The 20,728-nt window shown below is 43.9% G+C and overlaps 1 protein-coding gene across 8 annotated transcripts in view; it reads left to right on the top strand.

Annotated features, from left to right (window-relative positions):
- The window catches only part of PTPRM (protein tyrosine phosphatase receptor type M), a 770,521-nt gene that overhangs the window by 647,077 nt on the left and 102,716 nt on the right, over positions 1-20,728 (top strand). For all 8 annotated transcript variants that reach the window (XM_007517155.3, XM_060200700.1, XM_060200698.1 and 5 more), the window contains 2 exons: positions 13,899-13,975; positions 17,750-17,786. In XM_007517155.3, the coding sequence (XP_007517217.1) occupies positions 13,899-13,975; positions 17,750-17,786 (114 nt within the window). The remainder of the gene's footprint in view (positions 1-13,898; positions 13,976-17,749; positions 17,787-20,728) is intronic.

Genomic DNA, 20,728 nt, shown 5'->3' with positions numbered 1-20,728 from the left:
CAGTCTCTCTCCCTCTCTATCTCCCTTTCCCTCTCAATTTCTGGCTATCTCTATCTAATAAATAAACAAAGATAATAAAAAATTAAAAATAATTTATTTATTCATGAAGATGATAGGTGGAGAGAGAGAGAGCAATGAGCTATCACTCTGGTACATGTGCTACCAGGAACTGAACTCATGACTTAATGCTTGTGAGTCAGTCCAGTGTTTTATACCACTGCACCACCTCCTGGACCACAGGAAAAAAAAATTAAAACACATTTATACACATGCTTGTATCAGGCATTCCTTTAAAGCCCTGGAGAAGACTATTGTCATCTCCACTCCCTGCTGCAAATTTGTGAAATTATAAGAGGGTCCTAGACCTTTGGGAATCACACCTCTAACTAGAATAAGTAATTAGGAGATTCAGTCCACATGTTTCGGAGATTCTTGTTGGTGTTTTTCGGAGAATTTAAGCAGTGTTTGTCATGAGCAAGCTCATTGTTTTTGCAACGATGTTTGCATATAAAATGCTTTTAATGGTGCTTAAAAGCTGGGTGTTGACTTTTGCTCTTGGTTAAACTCTTCTCTTATTTACATAATAGGTTTGCTGAGCTAACCTTGGCCAAATATAAACTAATCCACTCACAGCTGCCATCACCCTGCTACTCACAAAAGCATTGTCCTCCTGGGACTGATTTCTAGCTGTAATGAGCTCTGAACTGAAGACACAGACTGAATCCCCTGACTACTGGTAGCCTTGAAACTGTAGGGCCCTCTTTCCTGGACACTGGCAGTTCAAGATAAGAGCAAGGACTTCCAGACCCCTCCCAAGCCCTTTCCTCATTTCTATGGTCTATTCAGCTAGTATGGGTTGATATGCCACGTGTCTAGCTCTGTTCCAAGTGAGGTGATTCTTTCAATAGGTATTTACTGAGTGCTAATACTAATACTAATACTGCTCTCAGGTGGGAGCGAGGGAAGGAAGGGAAGGGAACAAAGCCAAATTGTTTGCTTTTATAGTGTGTGACACTCTAGTGGAGGTGATAAACAATTGCTAAGTAACTTACGATATTCATACTAATAATTAGGTATGTAACTGAGAGAATACATCAGGGAAAGAGATGGGTAGGGCAGAACTTGGATAAGAGAAACGTCCTTGGGAAGATACTCTACAAGCCAACACCTGAAGCAGGTGAGGGAGGAGAGCATGTTGCCCCGGGCTGGGGGAAGGGAGAAATCACAAGGAGGCCAGTGTTACTGGGGCACAGTGAGCCTGAGTCAGAGAAAACGTGGGAAATGGGAAAACACTGCTGGTAACAGTTCTTCTTCTTGTAGCATTTGCCCTTCTTCTGTAGCCAGTCAACAGCGTCAGGTTGAGCATGATGTAAAGTTTCGAGACCTCCTTTGAATCTGGAGAGGTGGCAGTCGTTGACTATGTGGGTCATAGTCTGTCTGTAGCCGCAGGGGCAGTTCGGGTCGTCTCTGGCTCCCCAGCGATGGGACATAGCGGCGCACCGGCCATGGCCTGTTCCATAGCGATTGAGGAGGGCCCAATCATAACGTGCTAGGTCAAAGCCGGGTTGACGCTTGCAGGGGTCTGTGATGAGGTGTTTGTTCTTGACCTCAGCTGACTACCAACTCAGTGAGCCAAAGTGTCTAAGTAAGGTGTTTCCATTGGACCCAGGTGGGACTTCATGATTATACAGGTGAATTAAATGATGATAGAAATAAGGGAAATAGGGGACGGGTGGTGGCGCACCAGGTTAAACACATATAGTAGGAAACACAAGGACATACTCAAGTTTCCCAGTTCAAGACCCCAGTTCCCCACCAGGTTGGGGAAGCAGTTCTACAATTTCACTCTGTCCTAGCCAGTAAAAAACTGGAAAAAATGGTGACTAAGGGAGTCGGGCGGTATTGCAGTGGGTTAAGCGCATGTGGCACAAACCACAAGGACCGGCTTAAGAATCCCAGTTCCAGCCCCGGGCTCCCCACCTGCAGGAGAGTCACTTTACAGGCGGTGAAGCAGGTCTGCAGGTGTCTGTCTTTCTCTCCCCCTCTCTGTCTTCCCCTCCTCTCTCCATTTCTCTCTGTCCTGTCCAACAGTGATGACATCAATAATAACTACAACAATAAAACAACAAGGGCAACAAAAAGGAAAATAAATAAATAAATAAAATAGAAAAAAATGGCCACTAGGAGCAGTGGCTTTATAGTGTAGGCACTGAGCCCCTGTGATAACCCTGGAGGAAAAAAAAAATCCACAAGTAAAAGAAATAGAAGGTGGCAACCACAGAGAAATGTGTTGCACTGTGAGGAGCTATAATGTGTTGATGTTGATTGATTCCAGTGGTGTGAGAAGGTTTCCCTAAGGTAGTAACATGGAAGGGCCCTAAATAAAGACCCAAGCAAAGGCAGTATTGCAGACAGAGGGTGGAAGAGGTGAACACATCCTGCATCTGTGGGAACCCCTTCAGTTGGAGAAACTATTCATTGGAGACTGGAGGTGGGCTGAGGTAGCGCCAGACCTGCAAGGTCTTCTTTGAACAAATGAAGCAGTACAAGAAGCCTACTTGAAGGGTGGGGATGTGTGGGGGTTATTAATCACATTTGCACTGGGAAACTTCAGTCAGACTGTCAAGGAAAAACTGAAATAGCAGGAAGCACTAACTAAGAATAGCCCAGGTGGGAAATGGAGGTGATGTCAACTAGGAAGAAGCACGTGTCTTCACGGGAAGAGATGAGTAAAACCTACCACCCTGTCTGCCCTACCTGATGCTCTTAGTCGGCAGTTCAGTTCAGATGACTTGTGCCAAAGGCTTCACTCACAAAATTTTGGTCAGCACTTCCCACCTCTCTAATGGGTCAGCTTAGCAGTGGTTGCTTTTGAGGGATCGGCCACTCTCCCGATACAGCTCAGGTATAAAGACAGCTGCTACGGAAGGGAGGCGAGGAGATGGACAGAGAACCAGCAAGGAGAGCGATCAGTTTGCAAACTGGGTACAGGAGCAAGAAATAGATGATCCAACGGATTTCTAGAAACTCAGGTGGAATAAGAAACGAAGGTGCTGCCAGGGATCTAGAGAATAGAAAGGGACTCTCAGGAGTCTGGCGGTAGCACAGTGGGTTAAGTGCACATGGCAAAGCGCAAGGACCAGCGTGAGGATCTCGGTATGAGCCCCTGGCTCCTCACCTGCAGGGGAGTCGTTTCACAGGCAGTGAAGCAGGTCTGCAGGTGTCTGTCTTTCTCTCCCTCTCTCTGTCTTCCCCTCCTCTCTCCATTTCTCTCTGTCCTATCCAAAAATGATGACAACAATAATAACTACAACAGTAAAAAATGGCAAACAAAGGGAAAAATAAATAAATAAAATATTTTTTAAAAGGGACTCTCACACAGAGTCTAGGTAAAGAAATAAATAAAATATGCTCGATATGAAGACACTGTTAAACTCAATTTCCTTGTTTGCTCTTTGCTCAGAACTTGTGAAAGTGAGTCTGAGTCCCCAGGTGGACAAAAGCCAGGCCAAGTGGAGTAAGTCACTGATCAGGAGTCATGAGAAGAGAACTTCCTGGTGGTTTCTGTGGCACGTTAGACTCTTATCCCTTGAAATCATAGCAGCAATACATGCAGGAGAAGCATAAGCCTTTATTTGCAGACATCAGTTGTAAATAAATTAATTTTTAGTCTCAGAAGGGCAAATGCCAGTTAGATCATTGTGAATCCAATTTACCTTAAATATGCTATCAATATTTAACAGACCTGCTCGAGGTGAAAGATTATCAATGAGGTACTCTTCCTGCATCTAACCGTATATACACATTATAGTTGCAAGGTGACTGCCCATATCCATGAGTTTAATATGGAAATATCAAAATGTTTGGAGTTATAAGGGGTCTTTTGAACAAGTAACTTGACAAAAAGGGCCTAGATCACAGCATCGAGACGTGCTTTACATCTAATTACCCCCAATCCTAATGTATGAACCCCGCTTCCATGCATCCCTCACACATATACAGGTGTACACACACAGAGATACATACACATGTTTCATTTGCTCTACATAAATTCAGGCACACACATAGACACACATGCACACACACACACACATTCTTACATGGAAGAAAGCACGATATATTGTGCCTCAGCGGTAAGTAGTGATTTATGAGGCTCTAAACAAGATCTTTATGTGCCCCTTGGGGCTTTTCTTGCCACCAAAATAGTCTTTTTGTACTGATTTCATGGAGTAGAGAGATTTCTGAAAGATGAGAGAATGCCTTCATACAGATTGAGTGTCTTCGAATGGCAGAGCTTGCTACTTTTCTTAGTGAAGTGACACAGAGCATGGTCAGAGTGTGATCATATTCGGCCACTCAGGACATAATAGTTTTCTCTTTCCAACAGTAAAAGCAGATCGTGTACATTAAAAAAACTTAATAGAGTAAAGAAAGCTGACATCTTTTTCTCAGAACCTCGCCAACCAAATTCAAATCCTGCTAACATCTTTTTTTCACATTTCCCTTTCTCTCTTTTTTCTTTCCTTTCTTCCTTCCTTCCTTTTTTCCATCCTTCCATCCTTCCTTCCTTCCTTTCTGTCTTTCTTCTTTTCTTTTAATATGGCACCAGGGAATGTACTCAGAGCCTCCACCATACATGGTACTACCACTGATCACTGTGTCTGGCTGAATTTTTCATTCTTTTTTTTTTTTAAGAGACAGAGAGTGCCGGGCTAGCTTTGTGGGTGCTTCTTCCCGGGCACATGCTCTCTGGGTTGGAGAGAACTCAACCGGAGCCAACCTGGGCTGCTACTTACTGAGCAATGCAGGAGAGAGACCAGGAACTCGTGGAGGAGCAGGAATGCAATGCAATGCCTTTATTGATCAGAGACAACACCTTTATATATATCTTTAACCAGAAGTGGCAAGTGGGAAAAGGAAATGGCTAGGAGAGGGGGTGGAGAAAAGAAAAGAGCGCGAAGGTGGAAAGCTTCCATAGCAGCTGTTGTGAAGGTTCCAACCAGTGGGATTAACCAGTACCCTGCAGGCAGGGTGGGTCTCAGGCAAAACAATGATTATGTAAATAGACCACACTATCAGCAATGCAGCATGGAGCAGGGGGAGCTGATTTAATGCCCGACAAGAGAGATGGAGGGAACAGTGATATCACAGCACCACTTCCCCATCTATGGCACCTCTCGTGCCCTCCATGGTAATCCCACGTGATTCCAGGGATTAAGCCAGGACGTCTGACATGGAAAGTGTGTGCTGCCAAGTGAGCTGTCTCCCAGCTTTTCTCTCTTTTCTGTGCCTTGAAGTTACCAGAATATTGCTATTGCTCAACTCTGGCTTTTGGTGATGTCAGGGAACAAGCTTCGTACCTTTGGTATGTAAGACCTATGTGCTACTACTATGCTATTTCCAGCTGTTGGATATTTTAAAAATAAAATTGACTTTTTTATGATTATAAAAAAATGGCAGGAGTCAGGCAGTAGCGCAGCGGGTTAAGCGCAGGTGGCACAAAGCACAGGGACTGGCATAAGGATCCCAGTTCGAGCCCCCGGCTCCCCACCTGCAGGGGAGTCACTTCACAGGCGGTGAAGCAGGTCTGCAGGTGTCTATCTTTCTCTCCCCCTCTCTGTCTTTCCCTCCTCTCTCCATTTCTCTCTGTCCTATCCAACAACAACAACATCAATAATAACTACAACAATAAAACAACAAGTGTTGGGCTAGCATCTCGGGAGAGAGACATGACCCAGGAACCAAGCTCGTGGTGGTAGCAATACAAATCTTTATTCATGCGGGCACCCAGAGTGCACCTGGTTAAGCCACGTGGCGCCAACTGCAATGGCCAGCCTCCACCTCCCGGTCAGCGTGCCTGCCCTTCTCTGGGTCGGGACACAGAAGAAACAAGACAAAAACGGAAGTGGCTATACAATATATAGTTAGGAGAAGGGTGGAGTAAGGCACTTCCCCAGCAACGGTTGCTAGGTACCACTGTTAGGATAGCAATACCCTGGGGGGAATCAGGAAGGAGGCCTTTAGTCATTTGTAAGACAGAGCAGAAGATTGATATATAGATAATAAAGGGAAAGGCTATATTAGCAACTACTAAAGCAGTATGATGAGTCTGGCGACCCAGATGTGGCCGACCATCTCATTGCCTCCCTGGATGCAGCACGCCAAGCCCACTGGCAACAACTCACGGAAAGTCTGAACTTCACCCACTCAAGTAGGAAGGCCTGGAAGCTTCTTCATAGTCTGGGTGCTGGTAGCCAACCCTCTCCCGTCTCCCATCCTCCCGTATCTCCAAACTCAGTGGCCAGTCACCTAACTCAAGTTGGACATGCTAAGATCGACCCAGTCTGGAAAAGAGAAATTTCCCATGAGTGGTCATCCCACTTCCGTTTATCTTGTCCATCTCCAAAACTCTCTCCCTTTACACTGTCTGAACTGGAAGACGCTTTGAAGAGGGTTAAACCGGGAATGGCTGCTGGCTATGATAACATCACCCCAGAACTCATTCTTAACTTGGGCCCCGCGTCAAAGAAGTGGCTCACTACATTCCTGTCCCACATCTTGGAATCTGAATCTATGCCCAAAATTTGGCGTCGTGCGAAGATAATAGCAGTTTTGAAACCAAAGAAAGACCCAACACTGGCCGCCAGCTATAGACCAATTTCTCTCCTCTCCGTGTGTTACAAACTCCTTGAGAGGCTGCTTCTGTCATGAATTTCTCCTCTTACAGAGAAATTCCTATCACCCGCCCAAGCTGGTTTCCGCCCAGGAAGATCTACCTGCGAACAAGCCCTGGCCCTCTCAACTTACATTGAAAATGGATTCCAGAAGAATTTAAAGACGGGTGCTGTCTTTGTTGATCTCACAGCAGCCTATGACACGGTCTGGCATCGTGGTCTCCTAGTCAAGATCTCAAGATGCCTGCCTCCATATCATTTCTTCTCCAAAACAGAAGATTCCAGGTGCATCTGGGTGACAAGTCTAGCAGATGGAGACTTGTCTCAAGTGGCCTCCCCCAGCGCTCTGTTCTGGCTCCTACGCTATTTAATATTTACATCAATGACCTCCCAGAAACTTCTTCAAAGAAGTTCATCTATGCTGACGACATCTGCTGTGCAACTCAGGCATCCAAGTTTGACATCCTCGAGGAAACACTCACGAAAGACATGTCTTTGATATCTGATTACTGTAAAAAATGGCGACTAATCCCTAGCACTGCAAAAACGGTACCATCTGTTTTCCATCTACACCATGCCTCGGCCTCGCGTGAGCTTAATGTGCAGCTTAACGATACGAGAATGCAGCATGAAGCCCAGCCAGTCTATCTTGGCGCTACTCTCGATCGCACTCTGTCATTTCACGAACATCTCATAGAAACTGCAGCAAAGGTGGGCACGAGGAACAACATTATTGCAAGACTGGCCAGCTCTTCATGGGGTGTGAGTGCTTCCACACTACGATCATCATCTCTGGCATTATGCTATTCCACTGCAGAATACTGTGCCCCAGTATGGTTCCGTAGCTCCCATGTCTACTTGGTCGATTCCAAATTATATTCCTCCATGAGGATAATTTCAGGAACCATCCATTCTACCCCGGTTCCATGGCTGCCAGTTTTTAGCAACATCACCCTGCCAGATATTCGTTGGGATGCGGCATCATCTAAGTTCATTTCCCACGTCTACGCTCGACCGGACCTGCCAATATACGCGGATATCTTCGCCCACCCTGTCCAACGCTTGACGTCTCGTCACCCAATCTGGTCCCCTACGCCTACACTGAACTTCTCTGTTCCAGTCTCTTGGAAACAGAGTTGGCAGTCAGCTGAGGTAAAGAACAAACACCTCATCACAGACCCCTGCAAGCGTCAACCCGGCTTTGACCTAGCACGTTATGATTGGGCCCTCCTCAATCGCTATGCAACAGGCCATGGCCGGTGCGCCGCTATGTTCCACCGCTGGGGAGCCAGAGACGACCCGAACTGCCCCTGCAGCTACAGACAGACTATGTCCCACATAGTCAACGACTGCCACCTCTGCAGATTCAAAGGAGGTCTCGAAACTTGACATCAGGCTCAACCTGACGCTGTTAACTGGCTATGGAAGAAGGGCAAACGCTAGAAGAAGAAGCATGGAAATAGGGTTTGTGAGCCCTCCAAGCTCAACCACATCTGCACAATTTGCCAACATCTCCCCCTTTCTTTTTATCTAATGGCCATAGTATCAGGAAATGTAGGGTGGAGCAGACTTAATGTTTTTTAAGGAATTCCAGGCTCTGGCGGGAAGATGTAGGATGTTTTTGTCGGGGAGGGAAGACTTACATGGCTGCCTACCTTTTGAGGCTTATGTGTCCACCCTTTTGCTCAACCCCTCCATAGAGAGAGAGAGACTTACCAGGAGGGACTCATCTCTCAGGTTAAGCTCTGCCAGGCTCCACCACCTCTCCACAACCTCTCTGCAAACAAGGACAACAAAAGGGAATACATAAATAAATATTTTTTTAAAAAATGGCTTGATCCTCACACACACACACACACACACACACTCCACTGTATTACTGCTGTACATAAATAAACCCTTCTGAGACAGGCTGCTTTGTAACCTTCTGCACTTCAGCCTGTAGTGTGTCACAGAGATCTCTTCAGTTCCAGAAACTGAAGGCATATCAGTTCCCATTGTTTTGTAAAACTAGTGTTGATCAATTCTCTATTAATATCATCGAATAGTTTTAACTGGTGAAGTTAGAGTAAATCACGGTTTAAAAGGACAGCTCTTAGAACTGAGAGCTAACTCTGGGCAGAGTGAATATCTTATGTGTGTGAGATGCTGGGTTCAATTCCCAGAACTGCATTGGAACACCATGAACAGCACCAAAGGGAACTCCATGGGATGGGCCTGGGGAAACAACTTAATAGTTAGGCAAAAGGCTCTCACACCTGAGACTTTGAGGTCTCAGGTTCAATCCCCAGCATAAATCAGAGGTGAGCAGTGTTCTGGTCGGTCTCTCTCTGTCTGAGGCTGATGTCGGATCTGGGTCAGACACATAGCAAACTAAGCACGCTACCCAACGAGCTATTTTGCCGACCCCCAAAGCCGTAACATTTTACTCACTGCATACTAGCAACATGAAATGGCATGTGAATAACTAAGATTACTTGTTGTTAAAATTTCGGAGGCTCTTGCCGGCCGGTCTAGCTTCACGGGCAGGTAACAGAGACGCGGAGACAACGGCTGGGCAGGGAAGCTGTATTTCTTTATTCAGGAACAACGATTCATAAGCTAAGACAAACTAATCACCAAACAGAACTCGGCTGTCTCTTTGTGGCGGCGCAAGCACTCTCTCTCACTCTGTAACTCTGCAACTCTGCAACTCTCGAACTCAGGAACCCAGGAACTCTGTCTCTCTGGCACTCTCTCTTACTCTGTAACCCTGAAACTCTCGAACTCAAGAACTCTCGCACTCTCGAACTCAGAAACTCTCTCCCTTACTCTCGAACTCAGGAACTCTCTCTTACTCTGTAACTCTGAAACTCTCGAACTCTGAAACTCCGGAACTCTGGCACTCTCCAACTCAGGAACCCTCTCCCGGGGTTCCTTGGGGCGGGGCCAAGCAGGCCCGCGAAATTAACAGGACTCATCCAATACTTTTGGCGGGGGAGGGCTAGAATTACTAGTGCTTGAGAAACAGTAATTTCCCCTCCTGGGCCCTGGGTGCAGAGAGTTGGCAAAAGGGGGAGCAGTTTGCCCTAGGAAGAGGAGAGAGTGGAAGCAAGGAGTTGGCATTTCTTTTTTCTTTCTTTCTTTCTTTCTTTCTTTCTTTCTTTCTTTCTTTCTTTCTTTCTTCTTTTTTCTTTAAATTTCTTTATTGGGAGATTAATGTTTCACATTTGACAGTAAATACAATAGTTTCTACATGCATAACATTTCTCAGTTTCTCATATAACAATACAACCCCCACTAGGTCCTCTGTCATCCTTTTTGGACCTGTACTCTCCCCACACCCACCCCAGAGAAACAGTAATTTATGGCTATGAAGCACAGTCTTTTCTGCCTTATCTGGCTATGTCTCCCAGAAATACCCAGTTCTTGTAGTCTTGCCCCTTGACTTTCACAGCCCATAACTGGCCTAAAGTTACCAAAAATCCCACTTAGTTCTCCAAATGTTTATACCCGAGAACGTGTGTTCTCTACACGTCTTCCACTTTTCAGCCCAAATGACAGGCCCTGACGTGGAGGAAAACCCACTTCCAGTTCAAAGTAAAGGGCCACTCTAGTGAGCAGTTACCTTTTCTGTCTTTTAATATTTAATTTATTTATTGGATAAAGACAGAGAAATTGAAAGGAGAGGGGACGACAGAAAGGGAAGGAGACAGAGAGATGCCTGCAGCCCTAACTCACCACTCATGAAGCTTTCCCCCTGCAGGTGGGACCAGGGGCTTGAACCAGAGTCCTTGCACACTGTAAGGTGTGTTCTTAACCAGGTGAATCACCACCTGGCCCCTAGTTACCTTTTCCACATGTAGTTTATTTAAAAGATTCCCCTATTTTCCACCTGCTAGAAATATGTCTAGGTAACTGACACAAGTCAGCCTCAAGAGCACCCCAAGAAAAGTTGTTTTTTTTCCCTAAAAGAATGATTCAGTGAACACTGGTCTTCTTTGTTGATATCTGATTCAAGGTGGATGAGATTTCAAGAAAATACAGGTGTCAGACTCCATGTACTGATTGATGTGTTCCTGAAAATCTATGTTATTTGTATAGCCAGGTGAACGCTTTGTTCTAAAGCGGATGCCCTGAGAACCCCAGCTACTGCCCCTCAGTCATCCTGTCCTATCCAAGCAGCCGTTTAGACAAGGATAAAGGCTGAAGCACAGCTCACGCTCACCTTACTCTCACTGTTTCTTTCACTTACTCCATTTAGGTGCCCTTGAGACTTTGTTTTCAGTTGAGAGAGAACAAAGCAATAGCAGTGTTCTGCAGTTGAGTGTGGAGTTAGGTCTGAAGTCTGGGATCTCATTCATGCAAGACATGATCTTGGCCAGTGAGCCTTTTTCCTGAGCCTCATTCCCCTTTGCTGTTTAAAAACTATGTTTTTCATATCAACTTTCCATAAATCAAGGGTGATTAACTTGATAACTACTAGCCCATTGCATCCAAGACAGGAAACTATGTGATGACCATTATCTCTCCATGAACAAAACCGATTCTCTGTGTTTTCTCCGTGGCTGGACTTCTCACTCCTTGGAATTTAGCAGCTTTTGCTGATAGAAAGTCTCTCTCTTTAACATTTACCCGGTAGGCCCCCTTATGTTATCCACAAAAGAAAGAATACCTCCTAACCTCATTGCTGTAATTCTAGGCCCTCTTTCCTGAGTACACTAAGTGATATATGAATTAGAGACTGTGGCTGTGGACACCCCTCACAAGGAAACATGAAGATGTACCTGTGACAACAGTCTTGTAAATTAACATTTCCCCTCTAAATGATCTATAAGTTATAATACTGATGGATGAATAGTTGTGTTCCAGTAGGCAACTACAGAGTAACTCTGCTACCACTACCTTTATGTTAATCAGGAAAGGGGATTATGCTCTCTTAGGAGAATCTGTCTAACAAAAGAACCCACCAAGGACTCTAAGAGCAGCCCTACCTTTGAAGATGCTTTGTCAGGACATCAGGGGTTAGACTAGAAAAAAAGTGATATTTCACAATGGAAATTAAACTCTTTGAGATTTCAGTAAAATACACGAAACCCAAAACCCGCCATCTTCAGCAGTTAGGCATACAAGTTGGTGGCAGGAAGCTCATTCACAACTTGTGCAACCATTCTCGCCATCCTGCTCCACAGCTTTTTAATCATCCCAAATTGAAACTCTGCAATGACTCCCCCTCCCACTTTTCCCCAGCCCCAGACATCAGTCAACATCTGTGTCTGGATGTGACCATGCCGAGATACTTCATATTTGTCCTTTTGCGTCTGGCTTATTTCACCTCGGAGAACATCCTCAGAGTCGGTTGTTTTATCTTTAGTGAGAGATAAGTGCGGTGATACATCTGGAGCACTCATAGGTAGCTTAAGGTCCTGTCACAAAGCAGACGCTCAACACACCAACCAAGCGCACAGCAAGACTGTTGCCAGGACCCTAGAAAGCCCCAGTGAGTGTCCCCTGCTCACAGCTACCACCTGTTCTGCTGAGACAGTTACTGTTTGAAGGACGTTCCTTGACACGGTAATGGGTTACTGAGTGTGCATTTGCTCTGTGTTAGGCAGGACCTCATGGTGGTCTGCATTGTGAATTTCCCCCATCAACGCGCGCGCGCGCGCACACACACACACACAGCTGCTGCTGCCTCGAAAGGCTGGACACTGTGTCCCTTGTGAGTTGTTCTGTGGTGCAAATGAATTTGGAGAAGTAACAGCCAAGTTAAAAAAAAATCATCATCATCATAACAGATGAGAATAGAGGATAACTGACTAAACGGTAGAAGATGTGGGGAACGTCTTTCTTTCAAAGATTGTGTGTCTAGCTGGTGAATGTGCAATCTTGGTAGAGATTGAAGTCCCTAATGAGAATATTTCAAGACAATTTGAGAGAGCTGAGGGTGGTAAATCACAGAGAATGGGAACCATTCTAAGAGAAATAAAGTGTTAAAGAGGGGTTATCCTAACACAGAGGGACAATACATCCTAAGGTAGCTCTGCTTCTAAAGATCAGGAGCCTCTGGTGTTCTGCCTGACTTTTAAAGAATTATCCAAGGGAAGCCAAAGAGTGTCGGAAGGCAAACTAATCCCCCTCCAGAGGACCTGGCTAAAAGTCCGATGTGTGGAGATCAGCCATGATTCACTTCCATTGCAGCATCTTTCATTCGGGAAGCCCCCTTGGCTTTACCAGCAAAATTGCTTATGGCTCCTCTCTGAAATTGCTGTGTGTGTGCACGGACTTTCCTAACAAAATACAAAAGCTGTACGGCCTCCATGGACCAAGTGCCCCAGCAACTCACCTTCCCCACGACACGAGCAAACTGTGGGTAGAAAGTCTCTGTTTTTAGGTAAAGTGTGTCCTAGGAAGTTACAGTGTGTGTGTGTGTGTGTGTGTGTGTGTGTGTGTGTGTGTGGCTATGTACAGTGGCCTAGGTTCAGGCCCCTCAGTCTCTACCTGCAGAGAGGAAGCTTCATGAGCAGTGAAGCAGTGCTACAGATGTCTCTCTTTTTCTCTCCCTCTTTATCGCCCTATTCCCTCTCAGTTTCTCTGTCTTTATCCAATTGAATAAAATACTGAAAAAAAACTTGAAAAAATAAACTCTATATATGAAACTTATTCTCTGCAGTAAGCCAAAATTACTGTCATTAAAAACATAAATAAATACTTCCTGAACTCAAACTACACTACAGAACTGCTATAATCAAAATAATCTGATACTGGAAACAAAACAAGACACACAGATCAATGGACTAGAAACAACAACCTAAAAACCTTAACTGAGGTTAAAACCATGTTTTTACGTCCCAACCATCATTAGTCATCATTAGTCATTGACAGCCTTCAAAAAATGCAGAACTTTTTTGTGATTTAGTGAAGTCGCTCAAACTTTCAGTCCAAGAAATAGTCCTGTTGTGACTCACAGGACTCTATGTAGGAGTCTCAAACTCCTGCCACTGCTTCAGAGCTGTTCTCAAAGAATGAGTTAGTGAGATTTGCAAACAACAAACTATAGTGAACTAGCAATCTCTATCAGTCTTGACATCATTAGAATTATTGAAGACATGTAGCATTTATTTGTTTGTTTGCTTGTAGCATGCATGTGGATTGTCTCAATGGGATATGCTTATATGCAAGGGCTCTTCAGCTGCTCAACAGATCACACTAGTCAACATTCTCTTTTTTCCATTTCCTTTGCAGATGATCATTCCCGGGTGAGACTGCAGACCCTAGAAGGAGACACCAATTCCGACTATATCAATGGAAATTATATTGATGTATGTATTTTGAAACTGTTGTTTTGACACCTCCCATACCATGTGTCTGCTCTAAGACTGGTGGATGTTTCTTTGGTCCCATTCCAAAAGCAGACACACTATCATTGTCCCATACCCAAGAGGACGTTAACAGTGAACATAAGGCCACTTTTCTCAAGCCAGCCTATTTTCTGTTGAACTGCTAAGTAGCATCCTGTATTTGCCAGGCCAGTCTTCTATGTACCAAGAAAACTCTTATTTCCATTTTTTGTCAACAACTTAGATTATTCGGTACTTATTTTAAAAAAAAGTGTTTGCATATTAATAAGACAAAACTCTCTAATTCCTAATTCGATGATTTGCAATCTCTTGTCATCACTGTACTTTTAAGTTACCTTCAAAGCAGTCTGCAGCTGTTAACCAGGACTTCGAATGCACACAAGACATGGCATTAAATATGTAGGCTATTTAATTATTGAACGCTGCTACTTTGTTCATTCTGCATCATGTTAAGTTAATGTCTTACATTAGAATGACTACTTTAGGAGACAGCATGTTCTCAGTTGAAAGTTTGAATGAAATCAAGAGTTGACTGAAAATCAAGGCAATGTTGCCATTCTTTCCAAGACTTTAGTTCCTACATAACTTCCCACACACCATCTGTACTTGGCCAGCAGTATTTTCATGAGCAGGTTTTTTTATTTTTAAAAATGTATTGGGGGGGTAATGGTTTACAGTCAACAGTAAAATACAAGTATTTGTACATGCATAGCATTTCCCAGTTTCCCACATAACAATTCAACCCCCACTAAACCCTCCTCTGCCATCCTGTTCCAGGATCTCAACCCCCTGCCCCCACCTCTGAATCTTATACTTTGGTTCAATACATTAACTCTAGTACAAGTTCTGCTCTGTTTTCTCTTCTGTTCTTATTTCTCAACTTCTGTCTATGAGTGGAATCATCTCATATTCATCCTCTTTCTGGCTTAATTCACTTCACATGAGTCCTTCAAGCTCCACCCAAAATGAGGTGAAGAAGGTGAAGTCACCATTTTTAATAGCTGAGTAGTATTCTATTGTGTATCTAGACCACAACTTGCTCAGTCACTCATCTGTTGTTGGACACCTGGGTTGCTTCCAGGTTTTGGCTATTACAAATTGTGCTGCTAAGAACATAGGTGTACACAGATCTTTTTGGATGGGTGTGTTGGGTTCCTTAGGATATATCCCCAGGAGAGGAATGGCAGGGTCATGGGGCAGAACCACTTCTAGCCTTCTGAGAGTTCTCCAGATGAGTAGGATATATATCCTACTCATCTGGAGAACTATATATATATATATATATATATATATATATATATATATATATATATATATATAGGCTGTTTTCCTTTCTTAGTTAAGTATTTCTTCGATGCTACTAGAAGTTTTTACATCCTAAGTATTATTTAAAGTAGCTATAAGAAAGTTATTTTAGGGCTAATAGGAAGTTTTGACAGTTTAGATTACATTGATAATTTAAGAGTAGGGCCTGGGCAGTGGTTATTAAAGGAATAATTCACCTCTCACTCATACAAATGAAGACCCCTATACTATTTCAATAAGGAGGGGCTTGGTTGTGATGTAGCTGACTGAATGTAGATGTTTCAGTGCACAAGGAATCAGGTTCAAGGCCCCACTCGCCACCTGCAGGGGGAAAGCTTCACGAGTGGTAGAGCACTGTTGCAGGCATTTCTCCCCTTCTCTATCTCTCCCCTCTCAAGTTTCTCCCTGCCTCTATCCAATAGTAAATCAATTTAAAAAAATTTTTTTAAGAAAAAGGCTATAGGCTTGGTAATAGAAATAGCTGGAAGGATGTGGCTTGTACTATAAGATATACAGAGGCACTTGAAGAGGGTTGACATGGTCTAAACATCAAGAAAACAGTCTGTAGGTGGGTGAGTGGAGAGAACAGACCTGCTATGTATCTGTAGAAGCATCTGTCGAAGTGAGATGGCAGAAGTATGGCCTGGGGGAGGGCTGGCACTGAAGGATTAGCTAGGGGAGGATTCTGGATCTGTGCTGATGGTTGTCCTGGTGGACTTGCCAAGAGAGTAGTGGTGGATTGCAGGCACGGTCAGAGATACCTGTACAAGATGGAGTTGTCACTACCTGAGAAGACTGAGTGAGACAGATCGGTTTTTTTCAAGTAGGGAGGAAATGATTTCAGTTTTGATGTGTTGTTATTTAAATATATACATATCAGATATCTGAGTACAGGTTCTGAGTAGGCACTTTATACCCCATTCACCCCATTCAGGAGAAAAGCAAGGCTGCAAATGAGAACAGAGTTCATCATAAGTCAATGGCTGGATGGCTATGAGGATAGGCAGGCCTTGGTTCCAAGGAGGTGAGAAGAGATAACGGGAAGAATTCAGAAACTGTTTTCCAACATCAACATTATGATGACAGAGAAAAACCAACAAATTAATGAGTAAGAGCAGTCAAAGAGTCAGAAGGGAAAAAAAAGTCAGGAGAGTATCGTATCCTGGGAACCAGTGACAGAATATTTCTGATAGGTCCAGAGTTGGTGAAGACTGTGATATAACCATTGTATTGCACAGCACAGATCCATGTATTAAACAATGTGGGTTGTTTAATAAATAAGTTCCTTTTATCTCCAAACAAGTTAGACCATGGTCTTGCCCTTGTGAAGCTTATTAGCCAGAAGGAAATGAGTGATTATGGGCCAGGCAGTGGCACACCTGGTTAAGTGCATGTATTACCATACACAAAGACCCAGGTCCAAGTCCCTTGTCCCTACCTGCAGGGGGGCAGGTTGACAAGCAGTGAAGCAGGTTGTCTCTCTGTCTCTCATTCTCCCCCCCTTTCCTTCTCAGTCTGCCTATCAAATAGATGAAGCTTTTTAAAAAAGAAATGATTCTATTAAATGTACTTCAAATTTTTATTGTTTAATACCTACAACTTGTCAGTTCTGCAAAAGAAACATCCTTTTGTTGATGACTTGTTTTTTTAAATAATAAATAGGCCTTTAAGTTCTTTGAAAGTCTTTATTTCCTTTCCAAGTTTCTTGATTCTGTTTTCCAGCTCGTTTTGGGCACACAATTTTAGGTAATATCAGGGGACAGAGATAAAACAGCTTCAGTTCTGTGGGGATGTTATGTGTTGCTCACGTATTGGTTTCTCTAAGTTGCCTTTTTTTTTCCCCAGATAATTGTGCTATAGTATTCTTTGCTGGCTTCTTTTTTAGGTCTCAATTTCCTCTTTCCCATTCTTAGAGGGTCATTATAAAAGGAAGGGGTCTTGCAGAACTTCCATCTCTTTAAGTTCCTGACTGTCTATAGCACCATGTTATGGTATCAGCACTATTGAGGAATACATGTACTAAAACTAGCACTATAACTGCCCACACCTATGTCACAGAAGCCTTTGCCACATTCCTGTTAACATTACACATACAATAAAGTGTTACAGCACATTCCCAGCCTGTTGCTAATAAGAGTAATTGTCATGTTATTTCTAAGAATCCATCCGTTCATAGTGTTTCTCCTCGTCCATCATCTCATAGCCAGTGTGTGGCTGTCACTCACATCCCCAGTGCAAGCATTAGAATTGTTTGACTGGATACAGTTTGCTTATTACGAGGTGCTCAGTGATAGAAATCTGATAGCTTCGTTTTCAAGTGACGCAGCATTGGTGTGTGAGTGCTCATTCATTTTGGCAAGCATAGCGTGTGCTTTCTGTGCTTCTCAGTGATTTTTAAGTTTGCCAAATCTTCTTTCTCATTTATTTTAGGGCTATCATCGACCCAATCATTATATTGCTACCCAAGGTAAGTTACTTAAGCTTTGATATCTTTCTTAATTTGTCTGTTCTCTACTATTTTGTGCAAGCTTCATTTTCCCTCAGATGGATATAGGAAACACACTTCCGGAGTGGCAGTCATGGCGTTTCTATGTTCTCCATCAGAAGTTCTGTTGAAGCAGTCAGCGAGTGAGAACTTCTTGTTGGGATCATTGGAATAGAAGTGTTCCTCATCAGTTAATTAATTAAATATGTCCACCTAGAGAAGTAATCTGATGTATGTCGGAGATGACATACAGATATTCTCTGAATAAGTAGGTACTGGACTCTCTGTACAATGGCTTGTGCTGGTTGCTTCTAGAAATGCAAGCTGAATCCCACAAACACCTACTCTCAAGAGAGTCACGGCTTCATGGGAAAGATGGGGTCAACTATCTAGGAGAACACGATATGCCAACTAAAAACTGTAGGAGGGGTTAAGCACACGTGGCTCAAAGTGCAAGGACCAGCATAAGGATCCCGGTTCGACCCCCCGGTCCCCCATCTGCAAGGGAGTCACTTCACAAACAGTGAAGCAGGTCTGCAGGTGTCTTTCTTTCTCTCCCCCTCTGTCTTCCCCTCCTCTCTCCATTTCTCTCTGTCCTATCCAACAACGATGACATTAACAACAACAACAATAATAACTACGACAAGAGAACAGCATTGGCAACACAAGGGAATATTAAAAAAAAAAAAGGGATGGTCCAAAATAGCTTTGTGGCCCAAATCAGATAGGCATGAGAATATCGAAGTGGTGGCAGCATCTACAAGCAAAGATCTCAAAGTAGGAGATGAGCGCTTGTGGGTGGAAAGCATCTTCCTTTGGCTAAGGGAAGTGACCCTGTTGACTACAGGAAGTGAATGTGCTGCTGGTGGATGTGTTAGGGAGTGCATGACATAGCTCTGGTATTATTGCCATTCCCATACCTGATGAGAAGGATCACCAGTGGAGTGGTATTCCATTGTATATGTAGACCACAACTTAACTCTGTCACTCACCTGTTGCTGGACACCTGAGTTGCTTGCCTGAAAGAAATTTTAGGAGTAAATGAACCAAGGGTGCCAAGAAAGTCATGTTTGAAAAATGGCTTGGAGATGGGGGGAGACCACAGGCTTCACCACCCAGGAGGAGAGACAACTGTAGGGTAGCATAATTCCAACTCTTAGATCAGCACTGTTCAGCAGGCCTTTCTGCAGTGCTGGGAGTTTTCTGTCTGTGTTGTCCTATGTGGTAGCTACCGACCACAAATAGCTACTGAAACTCATAAGGTATCTATTGTAAATGAGGTTCTGAATTTTTCATTTTACTATTGTTGCAAATGACTGTATTTGGTTCTTACATACAGGTAATGTTAGACAAAAAAAAAAATCTCTGTGGTAGAAAAACTCTAGGGGGGAGCAGGTGGTGGTGCACCTGGTTGAGTGCACGAGTTATAATGTGTAGGAACTCAGCTTCGAGCCACCAGTCCCCACCTGCAGGAGGAAACCTTTCACGAGTGGTGAAGCAGTGCTGCAGGTGTCTGTCTGTCTCTCTCCCTCTCTGTCTCCCTCTTCCCTCTCGATCTCTGGTTGTCTCTACGCAATGAATATGATAAAAATAAAAGAGAAACTCTAGCCTCAGCCACCACCTGAGTGGCACCATGCCTGGAATCCACAGACTAACCTGCCAGTTAACAGACTTGACACTTGGGTCTAGGGAACCTGTTGGATCTCCAGGTGTGTTTCCTGCTCTGAAATAAGCTCAGTAATTATCCCTCCCAAGGTCTGAAGAAACACCTGCTAGTTGAAAGAAATACCACATTGAGAGAGCCCAGCGTTAACCTGGGTCAAAGCCATGGCCTACAGAGGAATTGCTAAGGCCTCTAGGGAGGAGACCATGGAACATCTGGAACAGAACAAGGTCCGGTGCCGGGACCTCTGTGTGCAGCCCTGGGGGACGTCTCCTGGGCTCTCCTTCTTCTAGAAAGAATCACTTGGTGTCTTTACCAAGACTCATAGGTCTTTCTCTACATTCCAGTTAGTGGCTTTCAAAATGTTCTCAAGTCAGGGTCAGAACAGGTTAGACACAATAAACTCATTGTAAATAACTGAGTCCGTGGTTAGAAACATGTTTCAGAGAACATTGAGAATAAACAAAATTCAGTCTTATTTGGATGGGAGCTCTAGACTAGCATAATGAGAGTTTGAAAACCCTCAAAGTCCCCCACAGGGTCCTTCATTAGGCTTCTCTTTGTTAATTATCTCTGCCTCTGTCTGCTTGAGGGAAATTCTTTTTTAAAGAAAAATACCATTAGAGAAATCATTTCGCTCTCTCTCCCTCTCCCTCTCTCTTTATTGATTTAATGATCAACAAAACTGTAGGATAAGAGGGATACAATTCCATACAGTTCCCAGACGGGGGAGACAGCTTAATGGTTATGTAAACAGACTCTCACGTCTGAGGCTCCTAAGTCCCGGGTTCAATCCCCCACACCACCATAAGCCAGAGCTGAGCAGGGCTCTGGGGTTTCTCTCTGTGTCTCTCTCCCTCTCTCTCTGCATTTCTCTCAAATAAATAAATAAATAAAATAATAAAAAAAAATTCCACACAGTTCCCACAACCAGAGTTCCGCATCCCATCCCCTCCATTGGAAGTTGCCCTATCCTTTATCCCTCTGAGAATAAGGACTCAGAATCATTATGGGGTGCAGAATGTGGGAGATTCTATAATTGCTTCTCTGCTGGACATGGGCATTGACAAGTCAATTCATACTCCAAGCCTGTTTCTATCTTTTCAGTAGTGGGGTAGGGCTCTGGGGAGGTGAGGTTCCAGGACACTGTTGAGGTCGTTTGTCCAGGGAAGTCAGGTTGGCATCATGGTATCATCTGCAACTTGGTGGCTGAAAAAGCATTAAGATACAAAGCAGAACAAATTGTTTTTTCCATTCTGTC

The sequence above is a fragment of the Erinaceus europaeus genome, chromosome 10, assembly GCF_950295315.1.
Source record: "Erinaceus europaeus chromosome 10, mEriEur2.1, whole genome shotgun sequence".
NCBI lineage: Eukaryota > Metazoa > Chordata > Mammalia > Eulipotyphla > Erinaceidae > Erinaceus > Erinaceus europaeus.
This window is presented reverse-complemented; position numbering and strand designations above follow the sequence as displayed.